A 20,339-nucleotide genomic window follows, 5' to 3' on the forward strand; every position below is an offset into this window, starting at 1 on the left:
AACAACTTTTTTTTTTTTCCCGGACTTTACATGTATATATATTTCCCCTGAAATAATTACGGTAAAAATTATTTTTATTGTTTTATTTTTTAATTGTAGGATAAAATAAGCTACGTTTTTATTTTTTATTTATTTACATTAAAAAACACAAGAGGTATATCTAGATTCTAGACTTATTCTAAGTCTTTAATTAGATAGTTTAAGCATATAAATTTATCAAATTCGGTAAATTCTTTGTAACCCGTTTAACCTAGACAAGCTTTTTAATTGGTCTAGGAAATAGGTGGGACTTGTAGCTCAGAGGATTAGAGCATGTGACTACAATATACAATGTCTTCTTCATATATTCCAAATCACTTATTTATCTTATTTTATTTTATTTTTTATACAAAAAATTGTCAATTTAGTCTTTTGAAAAAGAATACTATGCGAAGAAATTCAGATTTTAAATCTTTTGGGCTGCATGCGTTGTTATGGTGAAAGTGATTGATCTCTTGCAAGATTGGAAGGATTGGTTGGGGAAAACACTAGTTTAACAAATGAAATTTAACATCATTATGTTTGATACAATGTATTTAGAGGGAGGGGAATAGGCACACTTTTGAGGATGTGGAGAGCTTGAGGGAGTAGCTAATTGCATCATTTACATGGACTTTATTTGATTGGTCTTGGGCTTGGAGACCCACACACTAGAGGGGGGAGAGGGGCAAAGAGGCTATGCCCCCCTAGGTTTTGAAGAAACCCTTCCTCACAATTTCTATGAAATATATATATATATATATATATATATATATATACTGACTTTTACACATTGGCCCCCTAAGGAAATAGTCTAGCTTCGCCACTAACTCACATTTAGTGATTTTCTTTTGATGCTTATAGATTCCCTTCATTTGTGTACATAGTTTTGACTATTTACTATACTTTCTTAGTTATCTCATGTTCTTTTACATGCAGTAGTCTTCTTTTAATAAATTTTTTCTTACCTAACCTACACATACACACACACACACACATATATATATATATATATATTAAGGTTGTTGTCAATGCCAAAACCATTTCTATATATGTCATGAGTTGCTTCAAGTTTCCAATTAACCTATGTGAAAATTTTAACTCAATGATAAGTAGTCTCGGGCTGGACAAACAAGAAATGAGAGAAGGCTTCAATAGCTAAGTCGAAAGATGGTTAACTCAATGATAAGTAGTCTCGGGCTGGACAAACAAGAAATGAGAGAAGGCTTCAATAGCTAAGTCGAAAGATGGTTTATATGTAAAAGTTACAAGGGCATGGGATTCAGGGATTTTTTTGCAAATTAATAGCATTTTGCTAACAATTTCGTTAATTAACATGTTTTCGAAACTATTTAAAAAACTAACATCTCAAGTTTTTAAGGCTGAAGTTCAGTGAAAAAACTCTCAAGTCTCAAAGACTCGAGTTTCATGAGGTGGTAAAGTTGATGCGAAAAAAATTCACATGAAACTCGAGTTTCTTCCTCAAAAGAAAACTAAAATAAGAGATAAAATAAACTGATCCTCTTCAGATTTAATGGTTGGGATGGGGGACCAAGAAAGCTTGAAGTAGGAAGCATGTATTATCACTTTTTTTTTTTTGAAAGTCATGTATTATCACTTGTCATCTAGAAAAAGATAAAAGTAAATCATTTCATTTGACTAGCTATTGATTTGTTGTTGCTCTGCCGAGTTTGTTTTGATGGCACATCAAATTGGCGGGACACATGAATGGGAGGCATGGCTTCTCTTCATTGTTGCTACGCTGAGTTTGTTTAATGGGAGATCACCTTCTCTTTTTTTAAAATTGGTGGGACACGGTCACACAGCATGGACTTCTCTTCTGAATTTTTTTTTCCAAATATCAAAAAATTTAGTTAGTTATCATGTTTCAAAACAATGTTGTAAACTAGCATCTCAAGTATCTAAAACTCGAGTTTTTAAGTCTCGATTTGTAAGTGGTGGGAGCTGACGTGGAAGAAAATTGATGTGGAACTCCACGTGGAACTCGAGTTTCACTTTTAAGAATCGAGTTTTAAAGACTCGAGTTTTGCTTCTTCTTCCTCGCATTCATTCTGATCTAGCGTTCTTCTTCCTGCAGAACTCATATCGTCCAATTGTTCTTCCTCTATTCTTCATCTCTGTTCTTTGTCGTCGTGCAGATCAGACTTAGATCGTTCCTTTCTTCATGCAGATCAAACTCAGATCGTCCAATCGCCCACTCAAATCTGTTCTTCACCTTCGTTCGTCGTCATCGAGACTCAGATCGTTCCTTTCTTCGTGCAAGTCGTCGTCATGCAAATCATCCGTGTCCTCCATCTTTTTTAGATCCAGTTTCTCCAGGTTGTTGTCTTCTTCTTTTGATCTGGATCTTCTTTTCCTTCTCTTCTCCTCCTTTTCTCATTCTCCATCTTCAAATCTACTTCTATGAAACTCGAGTCTCTCAAACTTGAGTTCCACGTGACCATATTCCTCCATGGCTGCAGTGGAACTCGAGTTTGAGAGCCTCGATTTTTATCATTGATCTCGAGTTTTAAAAACTCAAGATGCTAGTTTCCAAAATCCTTACAGACATGCGTTAACTTATTATATTCTTTCTCCCTACTGCGCTAGCCTGCAAATTCCCCCCTTCTCTTCTTTTCAAATTGGTGGGACATGGCATGAACTTCTCTTCTTTTCTTAGCCTTAGAGAATTTTTTTCTTTTGTGGGTCTTGAGTCTTAGAGACCCAAGTTCCATATCAGCTTTGCCACCTCATGAAACTCGAGTCTTTGAGACTCGAGTTTTTTTTACTGAACTCGAGTCTTAAAAGACTCAAGATGCTTGTTTCCTAAATAATTTTAGACACATGCTAACTAACAAAATTGTTAAGAAAATTGAGTTTAAATGGCATAAAAATCCTGGAATTTAGAGGTCTTCATGAGCATTCAAAATGGGTCTTTTAGCCAAATAATGGTGGAGTTTACCGTATAACATCAATTGTTGTTTCATAAAGTTTTCTTTAGTTTTCAAAGCAAAGTACTTCCTAAAACGTTCCATTTTAATTTTAGTAGCCCACCCAAATAAAAAGCAACCAGGATTTATATAAGAGCCAAGGAGAGGCAAAACGGTAATGCACAAGTAACACAACACACTCAGGACACAGAAGCCACCCAAAAATGGCACTGAAAGTTAATGCAGATGGTGTTCTTTCTGATAACGTAAATGCATCCAGGATAGTGATTGTGTGATGAAGGTTGGCTATTACTGCACTGAGTGAGAAGGAGAGAATAGTATCCTCCAAAAGCAGCTACACTTGGATGCAATATCTTACAATTTGCAATAATTTAAGCATAACCTATACAATCTTCACAATCATAGTGCTTTATTCAAGTGCCAAACGTATTGATACTACTTTGATGGAGAAGTTGAGGACAACATGTTTTGATTGAGATTACATGCTCATGATAACAAGGACTTTACAAGTCGATTGCTGGCTTTATTATTCTGCTAGCCCTTGCATGCAAATCAAGGCAATAAGCCATTGTACCTGAGCATCGCCTCTGGCAAAGGTTCACGCCCTCGGAACTCAATGAAAACCTGAAAGAATTATCTCTATACAATTAGGAATGGCAAAGATTATACAAAAACAAAGTTTTATTTCAAATGGTGACTATAACCAAAACCATGAGCCCGTGGCACTTTCATGGTGAGATTTTTCAATTTACAAACTAAAAAACAATTGTATGTTAATTGTGTACAACCTCAAGGGGTGATTTTCCACCACCAAGAGCAAGTATGGTTTCTCGAAACTTCAGACCCATTTCTTTAATAGCCTGTTGCAAGACAGATTGATCAATAAACTAATGACAGACGACCAGTGTAATGAACTTATCATGATACGAAATAACCAGTTCATCCAATAGATTTCATGAAGTAAGCTTGTAGATGAATTAAAGTACATATGAACCACAAGGGAATAAGATATATAGGGAAAACAGAATATTTGTGCAGTTCACTTGAAAAAGGTGGAATAAGGTGGTTAAGAATTGATTATGAACTTGTGATAGTGATATATCAATATTGTCAACCGAATAACAAACATTATTAGAATAATTAAATGATCACTAAGTTATAAATTAGAAAAATAATTGGTGTATGAAACTGTTGCACTGAAAATTAAACCTTCAAAATAAAATGATCCCCTACTCATTTCCTTGCAAGAAAAACAAAAATTTTAAATGATATTTACTTTATGCAACAACCAAGACCACCTAATAGGATGGACGGCTCCTCCTCTAAGTTTACATCAGTTTTTGATAAATTATGGCTACATTCAAATCCTATCAGCATTCAATCTACAAATCTATGATATTGAAATTCTAAAATTCATATGTAAACTAACAACAGCTAGTTAAATAAGAGTTGGATCTTTTCTTCAAAAGTATTCCCAGACTCATGCTGTTATGTTTATTACATCAAACTTAAATTAAGTGACCATTTTGAGCAAATAATCAACAGTTGAATGGAAAAGTAAGCTATAACTGCTAATTTTAAAAATCAACCTACCAACCTTACAATCATATTAAAAGCAACAGCAGGATACTTCCTTTTAAATATATATTTATATATATATATATGTATGTGTGTGTGTGTGTGTGTGTGTGTGTGTAAGTTTCTAAACAGGATGAGTTTTCAAAACTTCGGTAGCAGCTAGCAGGTTCTTCCTTCTATATATTTTTCATTTGTGTCAGTGCGAGTGCATGCGCTGTGTATGTAGGAATATATCTGTGTGCACACACATGTATGTATGCCCATTATAATTTTTAAAAGAAAATTCTCACAAGGATGTGTTTTTTCGATGCAATGTGCAAAAAGGGAAGCATCTGTGATACTTGCACAGGTAAATATCACTGAGATATTGTTTCTGAGTGTAATTCAATATTTTTTAACAACCACCAATAAGAAACTTCCCACCATAAATGGAACAGGAGTATATTACTCTCACAAGTGGAATTGCAGAATCTCCATCAAATTTTCAGTAATTTGAGCTTGAAATGAATCATATATGCACAAAACTGAATAAGATTCTGAGAAGAAACCAGCAATATGAAGAAATCTTTAGTAGATCAAAGATACTGACACCAATAACTGCCAAAACACTAATAATCTAGCACAAGTTTTTATTTCAAATATCAATTAAGCATGTGAAACAGCAAGGAATATTATATACTGCATTGGTAACCAAAAGCATACTAAGAAATAAAGCTAACAATGCCAATTTATACCAGGAACTGAAAAAACTTATCTAATGGCCTAGACATGTTAATAATGATAAAATTCAGTGACAGACAGAATCCACATGACCCAGCTAAAAGGACTGCAGGCTTTCCTCAAATCTATGATGCATTCAAGAATTGCTGGCTCAGGTCAATAGTGACCCCTAATATGAGGTTCAGGGGCAGTCAGTTGTTTGTTTATGACTCATGATTTTATAACAATCTGAATAGTCATGTCATGGTTGCTGATTACTTTTTTGCCAACCTACTAGACGATATTGGTATTTTAAGCTCCTTTCATTTCACTAGCTGCGGTAAGATGGGGAAAAGATTAACTTCTGTTTATCTTGAACCCACACTTGATTTCTTACACACGGTGATCCCTATAAACAGTTGGAAGTTTTTTACATGCCAGACCTAATGTGAGAGGGTTTTTTCAAGACTAATGAAGTCCAAACTATTAGACGATAAATAAACTAAATCAGTGAGATTAAGAGGTCAAAAGATAATCTAAATTAGTAGCCATTAAGGTGAAAACAAGAAGCATTACATGACTCAATCTACCTTAATATGAGGGAACTTATATGACACATGAAAGATTTGTAGGCCAACTTCTTTGAAGTCAAGTTCAAGTTCAAAGACATACCTTGTCATTATCCAAGCCAGCCTCCTCAAATGCGGAAAAGGCATCAAAAGCCAACACCTCTGCCCACTGAAAAATTGGACTTCTAAGGTCAGAAAAATACTGTATAAAAAAGTTAATATAACAATCTAAAATGAAACTTGAAAAATAAAGAAGCAGCTTGTTGGAAAAATGTGAGAATTGAGGTTCATACTACATAAGAGCAATCTGAAGAAAGCATGAACACTAAAAGGAATATTATGTATGCAAGAGGGACCAAAAAGTACCTGGTAGCTGTAGTATCCAGCTGCATAATCATCTAATGTTCAACAAAAACAAGACATGACTAAAAAAGGTAGAAAATTTCTTATTATTATTGTTTTAGTAATTATTATTATTGTTATTTTAACTAAGCAGGATACGTGGTGGTTTCAAACCTTTTGAAGCGAAGTTGTTCCTTCAACTTTGTAATTACACATCATACAATAAGGTAAAATGAAATAGTAAAATAATCTGTAACACAAACCTGCAAATATATGGCTGAAACTGCAGAGGAACCTGTCCTCTGGAAGCAATGGGATCAAATGAGTCTTTTGACCCACTCTATGATCAATGTCAAAGACGGATTCTGAACCACCAGGAACATACTTTGTATGGAGTTCCATATCTACACTCGCAAATCGTAGCTACAATGACATGATAACATATTAAACAGTTACACAAAACATTACATTCTATTAAAGTGATAAAATGAGTAATTCTTATTTTCTTTTTATTAAAACATTTTATAATCATTAGGCAATTAAAAGAACATCAAGAAAGCCGGCAAGCATGATAGAATTTGTTTCCATTTCTTTCCAAGATGAGTTATTGGTATCGTTGAACTTTCACATTAGTTTGAACTCCTGACTTCAATTACCAGTCCATTCTTAAATCTAAAGTACAAATTATAGTCACTGCAGAAACAAGCTATTCTCTATTTTCAGTCTCACTTTATGAGGAGTTTGTATGGGCAGATCCAATTGTTTGAACCATTTTTCCTAAGCCTAAATTTATCAACTGTGAAATATGTGAACTAAATAAGATCTACAGCCATTGAAGATTTTTCTGCCATAATTGGTAATTCATTCTGAAGAGGTGACTAGCAGTGGAACTGAATAAAAATACCATTTCACAAGGGCAGGGCCCAAGGGGGGTTGAGGGGGAAAATTGTCCCTTGAAACCTCACCCCCAAGAAGGGGGCTAAAGTAAATCTAACACAATGTTATAGAAAGAGAAGGATTAATGCACAACTAGGCCCCTGGAAAACTTGAATCTATAAGGTAGAGATTTGGAATATACAGGAAAAAAATAAAGATGAAAGACTGAAATTTTACTGATAGAAGACGCATTAATTTTGTTTTACACTCTAGGGGCCAAGTTAACAGGCTTAAAAAAAAAAAAAAAAAAAAAAAAAAAAAAAAAAAATTTCCAATCAAAATATTTTTAAACATACCATACGACTTAATAAAATATATGACAAGAACGACTTACGTCAGACCCCTTTCGCTTGGAAAGAACTCATCATTGAGTTTTCACTTTTCAATTTCAGATGAAAGCTTCCATTCTACAGGAAAAGATGTTTTGAATATTTTGCAATCTTTAAGTTCTTCCAATCAAAATATTTTTAAACATACCATACAACTTAATAAAATATATGACAAGAACGTCTTACGTCAGACCCCTTTCACTTGGAAAGAACTCCTCATGGAGTTTTCACTTTTCAATTTCAGATGAAATCTTCCATTCTACAGGAAAAGATGTTTTGAATATTTTGCAATCTTTAAGTTCTTCACAAATCTATTCTCCATAAAAAATGTGACCCAAAATCTCTTCACCTCAATCTTTAATTGATTTGCAACACTAATCAAGAGCAGATTAATGAAAAAAATATAAAATTACTACCCCAAAATATATATATATATATATATATATACATATATATCTTGTGGCACTACTTGTATGTGATGGACTCAAAATCTAATTTGACTTTTGTGTAATCTTCAATTGGGATATTCTCTTCAGCACAAGATCAATCTCCTTGTGATTTTTCTCTATAACAGGATCTTCATTAATATCCTTGAGAATCTCCATATTTTCTTGTTTGACTACTGTGTAATCTGCAAGAAGAATATTCTCTTCAACACATGATTTTTCAACCGGTGCCTCTTGGTCAGATTCTCCAAAGAAAATTTTCCACTTTCTTGTTGTGGGACTTCTTTGATCTTGAAATGTGGCTTTGAATCTCCAACTTTCAAATTAATATTCTTCTTTGGTGTTTGGAAGATAAAGCCCATATTATTTATCTCTATGCAAGAATTTACTTGTTTATTTGTCACTCGTACAATGTAATATTCCATAATAATCACAAGGAAAAAATTATCAACCATCATCTTTTTAAATTCTTGCCAAGAATGAATTTCATGTTTATGTTGATGTATTCTAACATCTTTTATCTCAAGTATCAACCCACCATTCTGCAGCATAACTTTCTAAATTATTTGACACAAGTTTAACTTTTTCCTCTTCACAGATCTCCCAAATAATAAAAGTAATCTTCAAAAGCAAGAATCCAATCAATGAAAAATGCAACAATTTCAAATTATGATAAATTGTCAATGCAGCTAGGTAAGTTAACAATCACGTGAAAAAAATAAATTAGTTCACATTTATATTATATTTTGCATTACGATTCAAATTTTGTTTAATTTTTTATTTACTTTTTACTTATATTAATTAGCATTGTTTAAAGATTTGTTAAATTTTAAACTCCTAGCACTACCGCTAATCTCTTAGATAAATTATCTTAGAAAGAAAAAAAGAGACGAGCTATTGCCTGAAGTAGAATATGGTTGGACCTTGGAATGCAAAAAATAAAAACAAGAAGACAACAGAAAGAAGCCTTATTAATATTTGAAACAAAGAAATTTGCAAAATTAAGTTCAACTTATCCAAAAAAAAAAAAGTTCAATAGGCTTCAATCAACCTGACGAAGAAGCTCTGAACCTGCACGAAAAGTCCTTGCTGAACGAAGTTTCAAGCATACTTCTTCAGGGAGACTCTCACCAGTTTCATAGTGCTTGGCAATGCTCCTTAAAGTATCCCTGCAAAAGGAGAATGTTCAAATAGAATGCCAGAGATGCAAAATCTAGAATAACTATACAAAACAATCAAGTGCTTGAGATTCAGACCTATAGTTTTTTTTTTTTTTTTTGGTATTGTACAAAGGAAATCATAGAATTTCCTCAAATTTTAATGTTTGCTTGAAATTACTGGATGAGTCACTACAAAGTGCCCCAGAGCTCACTTGTCAGATTGCCATCTAGAGCTCTCTTCAGACATCTAAAAAAATCCTTGCAAACATTTAGATGTGTGGATGAAATGGCTTTTCCCACCTCTTATTTTAGTCCCTTTTTTTTCTGTTTAATGTTATAGTACAAGTATGTATGTATGTCTGACAAAATTTTAACCAAATTTGATTAGCTTTCTATACGACTTTAGTACAATTTGCTTTTCAACCTTTAGTTTTCCTTCATCTTTGATTCTTCAATAGAAGTCAGAAGGCAAAAAGATAGGGATTTTTCCATCTTTTTTTTTTTTTTTTTTTGGCTGGAAAGGAAATTTTCATTAACAATTCTGATAACTACATTTAAATTGGAAACATACCCTTGAAATGAATCAACAACCAAATTTTAATAGCTAGATAAGGGAAAAAAAATCTTGACAACTGCTTTGGAGGGTTTTATTTGCACCTTGGTACTTACTAAAGGAGTATAAGATCAAAAAGTAAAGCACTGTACAATAAAAACAAGATCAGAATATACATCCTTAAAGTCCCTAACGACCACCTATCTTAAGATCCCAACAAAGGAAGCGAGGTAAAACTCATGTCTCACCTCTAACTTCCTTGGGCACTTTCTATCAACATAAACTCTCTTTGATATTCTGTATATGGACTAGTGATGTACAACCAACTTCACATGCTGCTCCATTTCAAACTGAGTCAAAAAATTCACCTAATTAAAAGATATGAACATGTGAGTTGTGAAGCGATTGAGTCTGATCCAATATAGTATATTTCACTATAGATATTAAACATCATTACCTTTGATAGCACCAATTTTCCATGAACGTAGAAGGTAATTCAACAGCATCCCATTCTATCCCTCGATTACCAGAAACAAGTCCCTCATCTTGCGTGGTTAACATATGCTGAAGGGCATGGCCAAACTCATGGAAGACAGCCTCAACCTGGTTATAATGGCTTCAATCAACATCAAAATATTCATTCTTGAAACAATGCACTCAGTGAGCAACACTAGTTGTAACATGCCATTGCCCCTACTCAGAAATTAATGAATTATCCAAATCCCAGAAAATCACTGGAAAACAAGAATCAGTTTCTTATAAATTATAGAATTTTGAGTGCGTTAGGATGAGTTTATTTTCATTGGTTTACTTTGTTCTAAAATCAAAATATGTGTTAAAGTACAGTTATATATAGAAAAGCAAGGCTGTAAAAGGCTGTACATAAGCCGGTGATGAAAATAAGTTGGCCTTTTTAGGTAAAACAAATAGACCCCTGATAAACACAACACTGGAAGAGGGCAGAAAAAGGAAACTAAAAAAACATAGCAAAAACCTTTTTCTCTTTTGATAAGTAAACTATAAGACTAAATCATCACAAAATTGTTCAAGGTGATATTTACTTGCAATTTTAAGTTACACTGTAAGGGCCAGAATTAAAATGATTTCACCTTATATGCAATGTGTGATGTGCCATACCTCATGGAAGGTCATAAGGCTTGGCTTGCCAGCTAATGGTGGTGTTTGATTGCACACTATGTGTACAATGGGCAACCTAGATGATGTACCATCTCGTGAAAGTGCACGACTACGACCAACAATCACAGAGACCCATGCCCCACCACGTTTTTCAGAGGGACGAGAATATGGGTCAAAATAGAAGTATGCCATGGGAGCACCATAGGAATCTTTGACACAGTACAATTTGACATCCTCATTCCATACCTGAAGAGTAACTTCCAACATGACAAATGAAACTTTTAATGTTTAAATCAAAGAGAGCAAGTGAATGCAGTAAATAAAATAGATTACCGGAGCTAGGCCATCCGCTGGGTCAATATCAATTGCAAAGAGCATCTTTGCAAGGCTAAAGAGGCCATCTATAACATTTGGCAGTGATAAAAAGGGACGCAACTCTTCCTGTAAGTTTAAAATCAAGTGAAGTGGCACTAAAGCTTATGTAAATAGAACTGTAAGTCAAATCTTGATAGAAGATTAAATAAAGACAAGTCCATTGAAGAATACTTGGCATGTGCCCAAAGACAGATTCACAAATAATAGCTTTTAACAAAAATAAAAATTCAGATCACTCTCAAATAGTAAGAAGGGGGAAGAAAAGTCATGTAGCCATGTGCAGCCAACTTAATAATGAGTCAACCAAAAGTCATGTAGCCAAAGTAATCATTTCACTTTCAAATTCGTAGTCTCCTTGATTAAGTTAATGTCCATAGTTTGAAAATTACATAGGGCAGTCGCTCAGTCATTCCTGATGTTTTTCTCATGTTGTATGACCCTCCAAGGGCTAATATAGTATCATGACTATCAGTCCATTGCAGACCACAGATAAATACGTATACTAAGAGCATGCACAGACAAATTGTCCAACTTTCTCACAAAAACCTTCTCTAGGATTAAGACTGGAAGATGCAGCCTATCGAGCACAACTTCATGGATATTTGAACACTCAAGAACACATTGATAACTAGGAGATAAACTTCCCCTGTTTCATGTCAACGTCTGACCATTCTTGCAATGCCAATGTTGGAGGGTTCCTGTAGAGCTTCTGGGTGAAACATACCAATTAAGTGGGCCATTTCCAAACCCCAGGACAGAAAGTGACTTGAGGCACCGCTGAGAAGAAAATCTCACCATGCTGGATGGGCCTAAAAAATCTAATAGTGACTTAAGCAATATCAAGGTTATATATTATGCATTTTCTAAAGCTAATAAAAATTCATCAGAAGTGTATCCATCAACATTTGCTTAATTTTTTCACACACACATGCGCAGATGCATGTACAGAGAGAGAGAGAGAGAGAGGCCTACCTCATTTATGTGATAACTGGACTCACGCAATCTCTCACTCCAGAATTTTACATCCCAGAGATTCAATTCATCAGCTTCTGTTGCATTTTGACCTTTAGCAAAAATTTTAATGTCCTCCATGTCTACAAAGAAAAATAAAGATAGTGAGCCCACTAAAACATCAAGACAAGTGACATTTGATTGGAAACGAAAAAGAAAATGAGATTTGTTTTCTCTCGTCTATGTCTCAAAAGCAATTCCATACATCTATGGCCACCCGAAACCTGCTAAAATAGGTTTTAGGTTGGGGGCAGTTTAACTTTGCACCCACAATCCATATTCTCTTCATTTATCAGTAATTATTAATCTGTAGAAAAGCTATACTATAGTAAGTACGGATAAACCCAGGACAATCCTTCACAAAATTAAGGAAAGCATCATTAAAGTTCTAAAACTCCAAGAGACATGGAGAACATACCACACATCTATTTATAAAAAAGACAATTATTCCATCTTGAACAATTATCTTATAACATATAATTAAGCATCCACAAAGGAGTACCCATTATGTGTTGCCTAGGATTTTTTTTAATATATAATAAATGCTTCATTGAAAAACTCAAAATGGTTTTACCCTAATGTGTTGCCTAGAATGTTAGCTGCCCCTTTCTTTCCATCCTTTCTTCACCTTTATATGTAAGGCCTAGGATTCTTACAATCTATGGACAATTATATCACAAAAATATTGAACCTAGTGACAATTGCACCAATTTCAGATCTCAACTCTTCCATGAAAATACCAATGTGTCTAACAAAGCAACAGATTCCATTATGAAATATAACAATTATTTAAAAATGTACTCTTTTTCTGGATACTTAAAACATATATAAAGACAACGATAATTCACTTATCCTCTTCAAGGAAGGGGGGAAAAAAACCCTATACACAATCATGTACCCAAATTCCATGAAATTTTCCACAAATCAACTTAACAGCACATTACCTTGAATTGCAGAACTCCATGAAGCACTACAAAGTTCCTCTATAAGCTCCTCTGCTTTACTGACAGTAGCCATTTTCTTTTCCATGCTTACCTATATTCAAAATAAGTAAGTTTCTGAAAGAAGACATATCTAATACATAAAACATCATACCTCAGCATAGTTATCATAGCCAAGAAGATTTGCTTTCTCCAACCTAAGCTTCAAAATTTGGTCAATAATTGGTGTATTGTTGAGGTCTCCACTTGAAGCACGGGTGATATAAGCACGGTATACTTCCTCACGCAAATATCGGTTCCGAGCATGTTGCATGACACAACGATAGCTTGGACCATCCAAAGTAATAACCCATGGCCCATTTTCAACGGTAGCATTTTCATAGCCCTAATGTTAGGAGGATGCATATATCAGAAATGAAAGAAACTATAACACAGTAAAAATTGCCTCTTCACAGCAGTTTTTTTTTTTTTTTTTTCCCTGATCAGTAAGTAAAGACCATTAATATTGCTTACTAGTTACTAGGACTGTACATGACATACCTTGGAAATTGCCTTTTGTGCAGCCATGGCAAGTGCAGTAGTAGGCATTCCTTCAATGTCCTTCTTATCAGTAACCAATTTTTCATATTTCTTTGTGGCATCTAGAACATTCTCTTCAAATTTCTGTGCTAACTTTTCTAACTCCTACAAATAACTCACAATGATTGGCAATAATCACCAGCCCAAAAATTTATACAGTTATTGCATCATCAATTAATTATGAATATTCTCTAGAAAACCTGTAAGTTTTCAATTCATCTTTTTTTGTGAAAGGAATATACACTTTCATGTGACTTTACTTTGAAATAATGAAAGTTAATTGGTTTTAACTTTTGATTTTCATATCTTGTGCTATTATAGAGATATATTGATAATTTCTCATTTAGTTTCATACATTAGATTAATTAGAAACAAGTTTCAAAATCCTCTTTCCATATTGAGTGTAAATAAATATCTCCTTTTTTTAAATAAGTAATAAAAATCTCTATTATTATTACTATGACAACTATATGAGCAAGAAACCAAACATCAATGATTAGGACAAGACAAAAGGTTGCCTTCTCTATGAAGTTTTGGTTGCCAAGACGAGTTGCGTAGGAATAAAACAAACCCAACCGAAGTCGAGAAATATCCCATAGAATAGACCCAGAAGACAATGGGAAGAAGAATAAGCGAACTGGGCCAAAGGTGGAAAAAAAAGTGGGATGAGTTTTGCTAGTGGTGACTGGGCACGAGAAGAAGGATTCTCAGTCACCCTCTATAGCAGATTTTTAAATGTATCAAATGAAGAAGAAAATAACTGACTATCATGGAGATGATTTTTCTTATTTATATATCAGATTGCTTAGAAAAGAATGCTATAAATCTACGTCAGAGCAGTAATGAAAGTAAATTTAGTCGTACCAGCATATTTGCTACCGGAAATAATAGTTTATGTCATTATTTGATTTGAAGGAGCCCGTACCTTTTCTCTGTGGGCTAGGCATTGTTAGCCATGGAGTTAAAAAGAAGAAACCAGCATTTAGTATATCCACCGTCTGAACTTTGAACTCAAACAGTATGGACAAACTTAAATGCTTACCTTTCTATAGTTTTATTAAAATCCTTTTCTTTTCAATTCTTTTCAATTTTTTTATTCCTTAAGGTTATGATTCAGATGGAAAACTCACCTGTTCAATTTTATTGAACTGTTGTCTTTTATCATCTTCAAGGGAAATACCATTGAGGACTGCATCTCTTATTTGAGCTGCACAAAACATAAATTGTGCATCACATATATAAAATTCCCAGAAGCCAATGTCACTAAAGATATGACTGTAAAAATGAAAACAGCAATCGGAGTTTAATCCGAAATGCAAGCATGGTTGATAGATGGCCATGTTTTAACATGCAATGTTCATCTTCCATGGGCTAAACCACTAGAGCCGCTAAACTTGATCATATGTAAGATGCACTTGCAATGGAAGGTTCCTCTTCCTTACTGCCAGTGGGGCCACACCCAATTTGCCTCTGACTAAAACACATAAACACTTACACAGGCAAGGGGTGAGGATCAATTAATTAGTCATGTAGTTGGATTGGGTTTAAACTGATATGGGCAATGGCACATCAAGAAGGAGGACCACAAGAAGTTAGAAATCTCAATTCAGTGGTGTCACATAAATGCGATGCTTGATAACTATGAGCAGCTCAAAGGCAAGTCAAATTTAGTTTGGGGAAATGACTTCCATCACCTATGGGACTTGTAGAGCTGTAGTTACCCTTCATAATGCAAGTATATTTAAATCACCTGCAAGGGCAAGCACGGCCACTGACTAACTCGTAGTTTCCATCCAACTAGTAATTTTAATGTGCCTGTGTGTGTGTGTGTGAAATCTAAAGTGAAACATACAGAACACCAAAAACAGAAATCTAAAGTGAAAAAAATCCAAAAAATCTAAACAATTTTCACTGGAAATTGGCTGGAGGCAAAAGTCCATTCATAAAGGGTCTTTAGCAATAAAAAACTTCAACTTAGTGAAGTCTTGTTTTTCTACATCAAAGCAACAGCCATTTCTCTCCCTCTAAAGACACCACATTATGCATAAAGGAACCACCTTCCGAATCCTCCCATTAACATGTTTACCAGAAGATCCCTCCCAACAAGTCAGCAGCTCCATGACAGAAGAAGGCATAACCCAAACAACCCCAAACACACACAAAATCAATGGCCACAATTCATGAGCCACCACACAATGAAGAACTAGGCAAGGCACATTCTCACCATGTCTTTTACACATAAAACAACAGCCCATAATGACGATACCTCTTTTCCACAAATTATTTATAATCAAGGTCTTGCCTAATGTCACAAACCACGAGAAGAAAGATACCCTTGGTGGTGCAGAAACTTTTCCATGGAATATAACTACCCGCACCAAATAAAACCTTGTAGTAGCTTTTCACTTGGAATCTTTTGCTTCTAGAAGGAATCCAGATCGAATATTAATTTATCTGCTACCCCATGCCTAATCTTTGCAGCATATAAGTATTTACCAGCTGTGTCATAGATTCTAGCTCCCAAACATTCACCTCTCAAATGAAGAGAGGACTCCAAGAACATCAGCCATTTATGCATTCTAAATAATTGGCCATTTTAGCATCCCTGTCTTGAGCTATTTGGATTTGGATACCTCTCGTGAAGAATAGACTCACCGGTCCACAAATAAAGCCCAATAAGAGTTTTGAGACCGTCTCTAACATCACATCTGATCTAATGAGAGAATCTGTCCCAGCCTCGACAAATATTCTTCCACAAGCACACCCCATACAGCCCCTTAACCTTACTAGAGCACCAACTTTCCCAAGTGTGCCATCCTTCATATCTATCACCTTCCTCCATGGCGAATCATGTTCCATCCCATACCACCACAACCACTTTCCCAGCAGAGCTTGATTAAAAAGCAACCAATTCTTGATACCCAATCTACCATTGCTAATTGAGGCACAACAAACCCTCCAATTGACTAAGTGAAATTTGAAGTCCTCACCTAAACCTCCCCACAGGAAATCTCTTGAAGTTTAATAATTGTAAAGCATTTTGTTTTGCAAAATTTTTATGGGTGGTTATTAAGCTCTTACAGCTCTAGAAGGTCCTCACATTATTGCATGGTTCCACTAAGATAAATAGATGTTATGCGTGTAGAGTGCAGACCTAATGGTTGTCATTGCCTAGTATGTAATTACTATCTGAGAGTGAAAAAAGCATAATTCTTCCCACACCATTGACCTTTATTCAATTCAAAACTAGAAAAAAAAAAAAACCCACTTAACTCAATCAAGTAAATGCAAATTTATTCATACCACAAACAAGTATTTTCTAACCTTCAACTATACGTTTTTGTGCATCACTTAAACTTTCCCAACTGGAAGATTCTCGGATAGCTTTAAAAGCATAAAATATGGGTTTGCTTTGGCTCAACCTAAGTTGAAATTGTACCTTCTCTGGCTGCCAAAAATCAAAATAAATAATAACTAATAAAGCATTTATTCTAATGAATCGAATCTTTCTTAAAGGTACACAAAACGAAACACACCTGAACTTCTTCAATAGCATAACGGAGTTCAGAAGAGTCCTTTACAGCATTGAGATGGTTCACAATTCCCCAAACAACAGATAATCTATCTATGATCTTCTCCAACGGTTCAACTAACTTTGGCCATGTTGGTTCCACTGTAGCTTCCAATTCAACCAAATCCCTCTCCTGCAACACCATTGATTATATCCACAAAAGATAAAATTTAGGTAAAGAGTCTTAGATGCTGTAGCTTAGGTTCCCCCAATTAAATTCAACAATATGATTGTATTAACCAATGAGCCACATAGTTAAATTTTAAAGATAACAACTTTTATGCTGCATTAGTCAATGCAAGCGCATGGTCTAAGGTACAACATGTAAAAAACTCTAGCTAAGATTTGCCCATATCCAAATAATCTACTAGTAAAGAATTTATTACACAGTGCAATCAGCAGTACTATACTTGGTTGCTGAGAAAATTCATTGGGGTGTGTTTGATCATACTAGAAAATAGAATAGACCCATTAATTCAATCAGTTTTTTTTTTCTTTTAAACTCACATGATCAGTTCATCCAAATCATCTACTAGAAAATAATTTATCACACATGCAATCGCTAGTACTCTAATTGGTTGCTGAGAAAATTCATAAGGGTGTGTTTGATCATCCTAGAAAATAGAATAGACCCATTAATTCAATCAGCTTTTTCTTTTTTGCTTTCAAACTCACATGATCAGTACTTGAATACAAATATTGCAAAGAAAATCGACAAGACAAAACATGGTTCTCTTAGTATTTAGCAACCAGAATAGAAAGTAACAGAAATGGAGGGAGGGTTGACATACAAGTTGTTTCAAGAGGGACCGAATGGCCGGACCAACATGGTGGGGCTCGATAATATCAAAAGGAGGAAAAACGAAGTCCTCCAACAAGGGGTTGTGGTGGGTCTCGGTCGCCATTTGTGGAGTGGAAGCAACAAACTGCAGGTTCGTTGAGAAAATTGTTTGAGTTTGAGAATGAGGAAAATGAGCGGGTATTGATCCATATAGCTTCCACTTTCGCCGAACAGGACAAGAGACTTTGTTTTGTTGGATCTACTTGATGTTCTTTTATAAAACAAATGAAGACTTTATTAGCTAGCTCTAGTTGGAAACTCTGACTGCTGACCGTTACACTTCTTCTTCCTCCTCTTACTTTGCAAAAGTGGCAACAGAGCGGTGTTTTCATTTTGAAGGTTAGAATTATGGTAAGGAAATTTACAGGTTTACATGGTACTAAATATACCTAATCCGCAAAAATTGGCCAATAATGTAAACCTTTTCGTAAAGGTGTACAATATTTGCCACTTTTTTGTGCTTACAAAGTAAATTTACATTGTACAGTACAATGTAAAAGAAAATTTTCCCTTACAATAAAAGTTTATACTTGTATACTAGGTATTCTGTTCCTTCTTTTTCTCTTTAAAAAAATTTCAATAATATGGAGAGCGGTGATTTGAATTTTAAATATCTTCTTTAGAAATAATAAGAGGTTTAGATGAGTTTTCATAAACAATTTGAATTTCATCTTGTCTAGTCGTCTTCATCTAATTCTCTGGAGAGTTGACTCAATAGTAATCATCCCTACTCACTAGTCACCACACAATAAAATTCTTACCATTTGGTATCAAAACTTCAATCTTTAATAGTCAAAGGTACAAGAACCTCAAAACTTACGTTTTTGCATTCCACGCAACAGTATTGGAATTCATCAACACCCAAGTTTTTCTTTTCTTTTTTTGATAATTTGATTGTTACAACGGAAAGTTGGGATTTGAACAGTAAATGCCATAGACACCCAAAAAAGTACCAAACAATTAAGCTACAAAAATCTCACAACTTACCTCTTTGCATCCCATGCAACATCATTGAACTCATCTACACCAGACTTGATGAGGTCCAAAAGGTTTCATCAAACTGACACGAGTTACATTAAAGAGTATTTGTTCTTGAAGTTTTGTAGGAACATGGTAATATTTCACATTAAATTGAAGAGCTTGGGCTGCTGCTTGGACTTTGACTCTCCTGCTGCCTCTTGTTAAACGCTTTGAATTCATCTTGGAGCCAATACAACCGCCGGTTCGGTTGGATTGCACAAAACATGGCACTTTTAGATATATCAACAAACAGTTCTTTACAGAACATAGCGAGGGCCTCATCTGACTTCAATTCAGGAATTTTACTTTCTTCATCAGCTCAACCCTGTCTGAACCCGCAGTACTAGCCTCCGAGTACGAGTCCTCAAGAGAAACCCTTGACGTCTCTATTCCTAAATCCTAAGCCCTTCGGTACAACCGTTAAACAGCTTCCGAATATGATGTCTAAAATACTTACATTTGGCAGACCTACTTCACGTATAAAAGCCGCCTTAGGGAACTCCTGCATGAGCATGGATTACAAACTTCAATTAATGGATCCACAAATTAGAGATGATTCCAATTTGAAACCAAATTTGCCAAATAGCACAATTTAAGAAAAATTTTAGGAAAAACGCATCCTAAAATAAAGCTATTTAGTTATGTAATGTAGCACATCCATTGCTGCTGTGCCAAGCAACTCGCGTGGCACAGCAGCAGTGGAGCCCATATTGCTTGGAACTCACTCGAGTTTCAAAAAAATGTGCTATATGACTAAATAACTTTGTTTTAAGGGGCTTTTTTCCTAAATTTTTTCAAGCAATTTGATGGAACAACAATAACAGAAATGGAAACTAACTTTTAACTTTCTTTCCCACCATGGGTTGTCTGCCATAGTAATTTTACCATTAACCCAATCTAGCGCGACCAACTCCTCATCCTTGATCAATTTTATCCAGATTTTCCAATTAGAAAGGAGTTCCCAATATTTATCAATAATATCCTGGACCGTAAGCTCGATTGATATTTCTTATTTAATTCATTTGTAACTTAAAATAACCCCTCTGGTATGTCCATCATTTCGTTTTTTTCGACTCTGTCCATGCACAACTGACAAAAATATTCTGTTGACTTCGGGATTGCTCAAAAATGCTTTTCCGTCATCTTTTCCAGCATCCACATTTTGCTGAAGGTAACAAACCAAAACACAAGATTAGCATACAAACTATCTAGTGCTTAAACAACGCTAACACCTTTAGAAAAACCAAAAATTGTCACTGGGTGTATGAGAAAAAAAAAATTAC

General features: G+C 34.7%; 1 protein-coding gene across 5 annotated transcripts; it reads right to left on the reverse strand.

Annotated features, from left to right (window-relative positions):
- Positions 1–3,179: 3,179 nt before the first annotated feature.
- LOC115980114 (organellar oligopeptidase A, chloroplastic/mitochondrial-like) lies at positions 3,180–18,460 on the reverse strand. 5 transcript variants are annotated; one of them, XM_031102394.1, is made up of 17 exons: positions 17,987–18,453; positions 17,161–17,328; positions 16,949–17,072; positions 14,755–14,831; positions 13,586–13,729; positions 13,200–13,430; positions 13,049–13,139; positions 12,066–12,187; positions 11,052–11,159; positions 10,719–10,964; positions 10,039–10,184; positions 8,920–9,037; positions 6,421–6,580; positions 6,182–6,213; positions 5,919–5,984; positions 3,758–3,829; positions 3,180–3,593 (listed from the first exon to the last, which is right to left on the reverse strand). In XM_031102394.1, exons 1-17 carry the CDS (start codon positions 18,098–18,100, stop codon positions 3,522–3,524), a joined length of 2,091 nt encoding a protein of 696 aa, XP_030958254.1. In that variant the 5' UTR covers positions 18,101–18,453; the 3' UTR covers positions 3,180–3,521. The 5 variants fall into 5 exon arrangements, with proteins under 5 accessions (XP_030958254.1, XP_030958262.1, XP_030958276.1 ...); XM_031102402.1 differs by lacking the exon at positions 3,758–3,829 and having other exon boundaries at positions 17,987–18,456; XM_031102416.1 differs by lacking the exons at positions 3,758–3,829; positions 6,182–6,213 and having other exon boundaries at positions 17,987–18,456.
- Positions 18,461–20,339: the final 1,879 nt, after the last annotated feature.

This window comes from Quercus lobata, chromosome 1 (assembly GCF_001633185.2).
Source record: "Quercus lobata isolate SW786 chromosome 1, ValleyOak3.0 Primary Assembly, whole genome shotgun sequence".
Taxonomy (NCBI): Eukaryota; Viridiplantae; Streptophyta; class Magnoliopsida; order Fagales; family Fagaceae; genus Quercus; species Quercus lobata.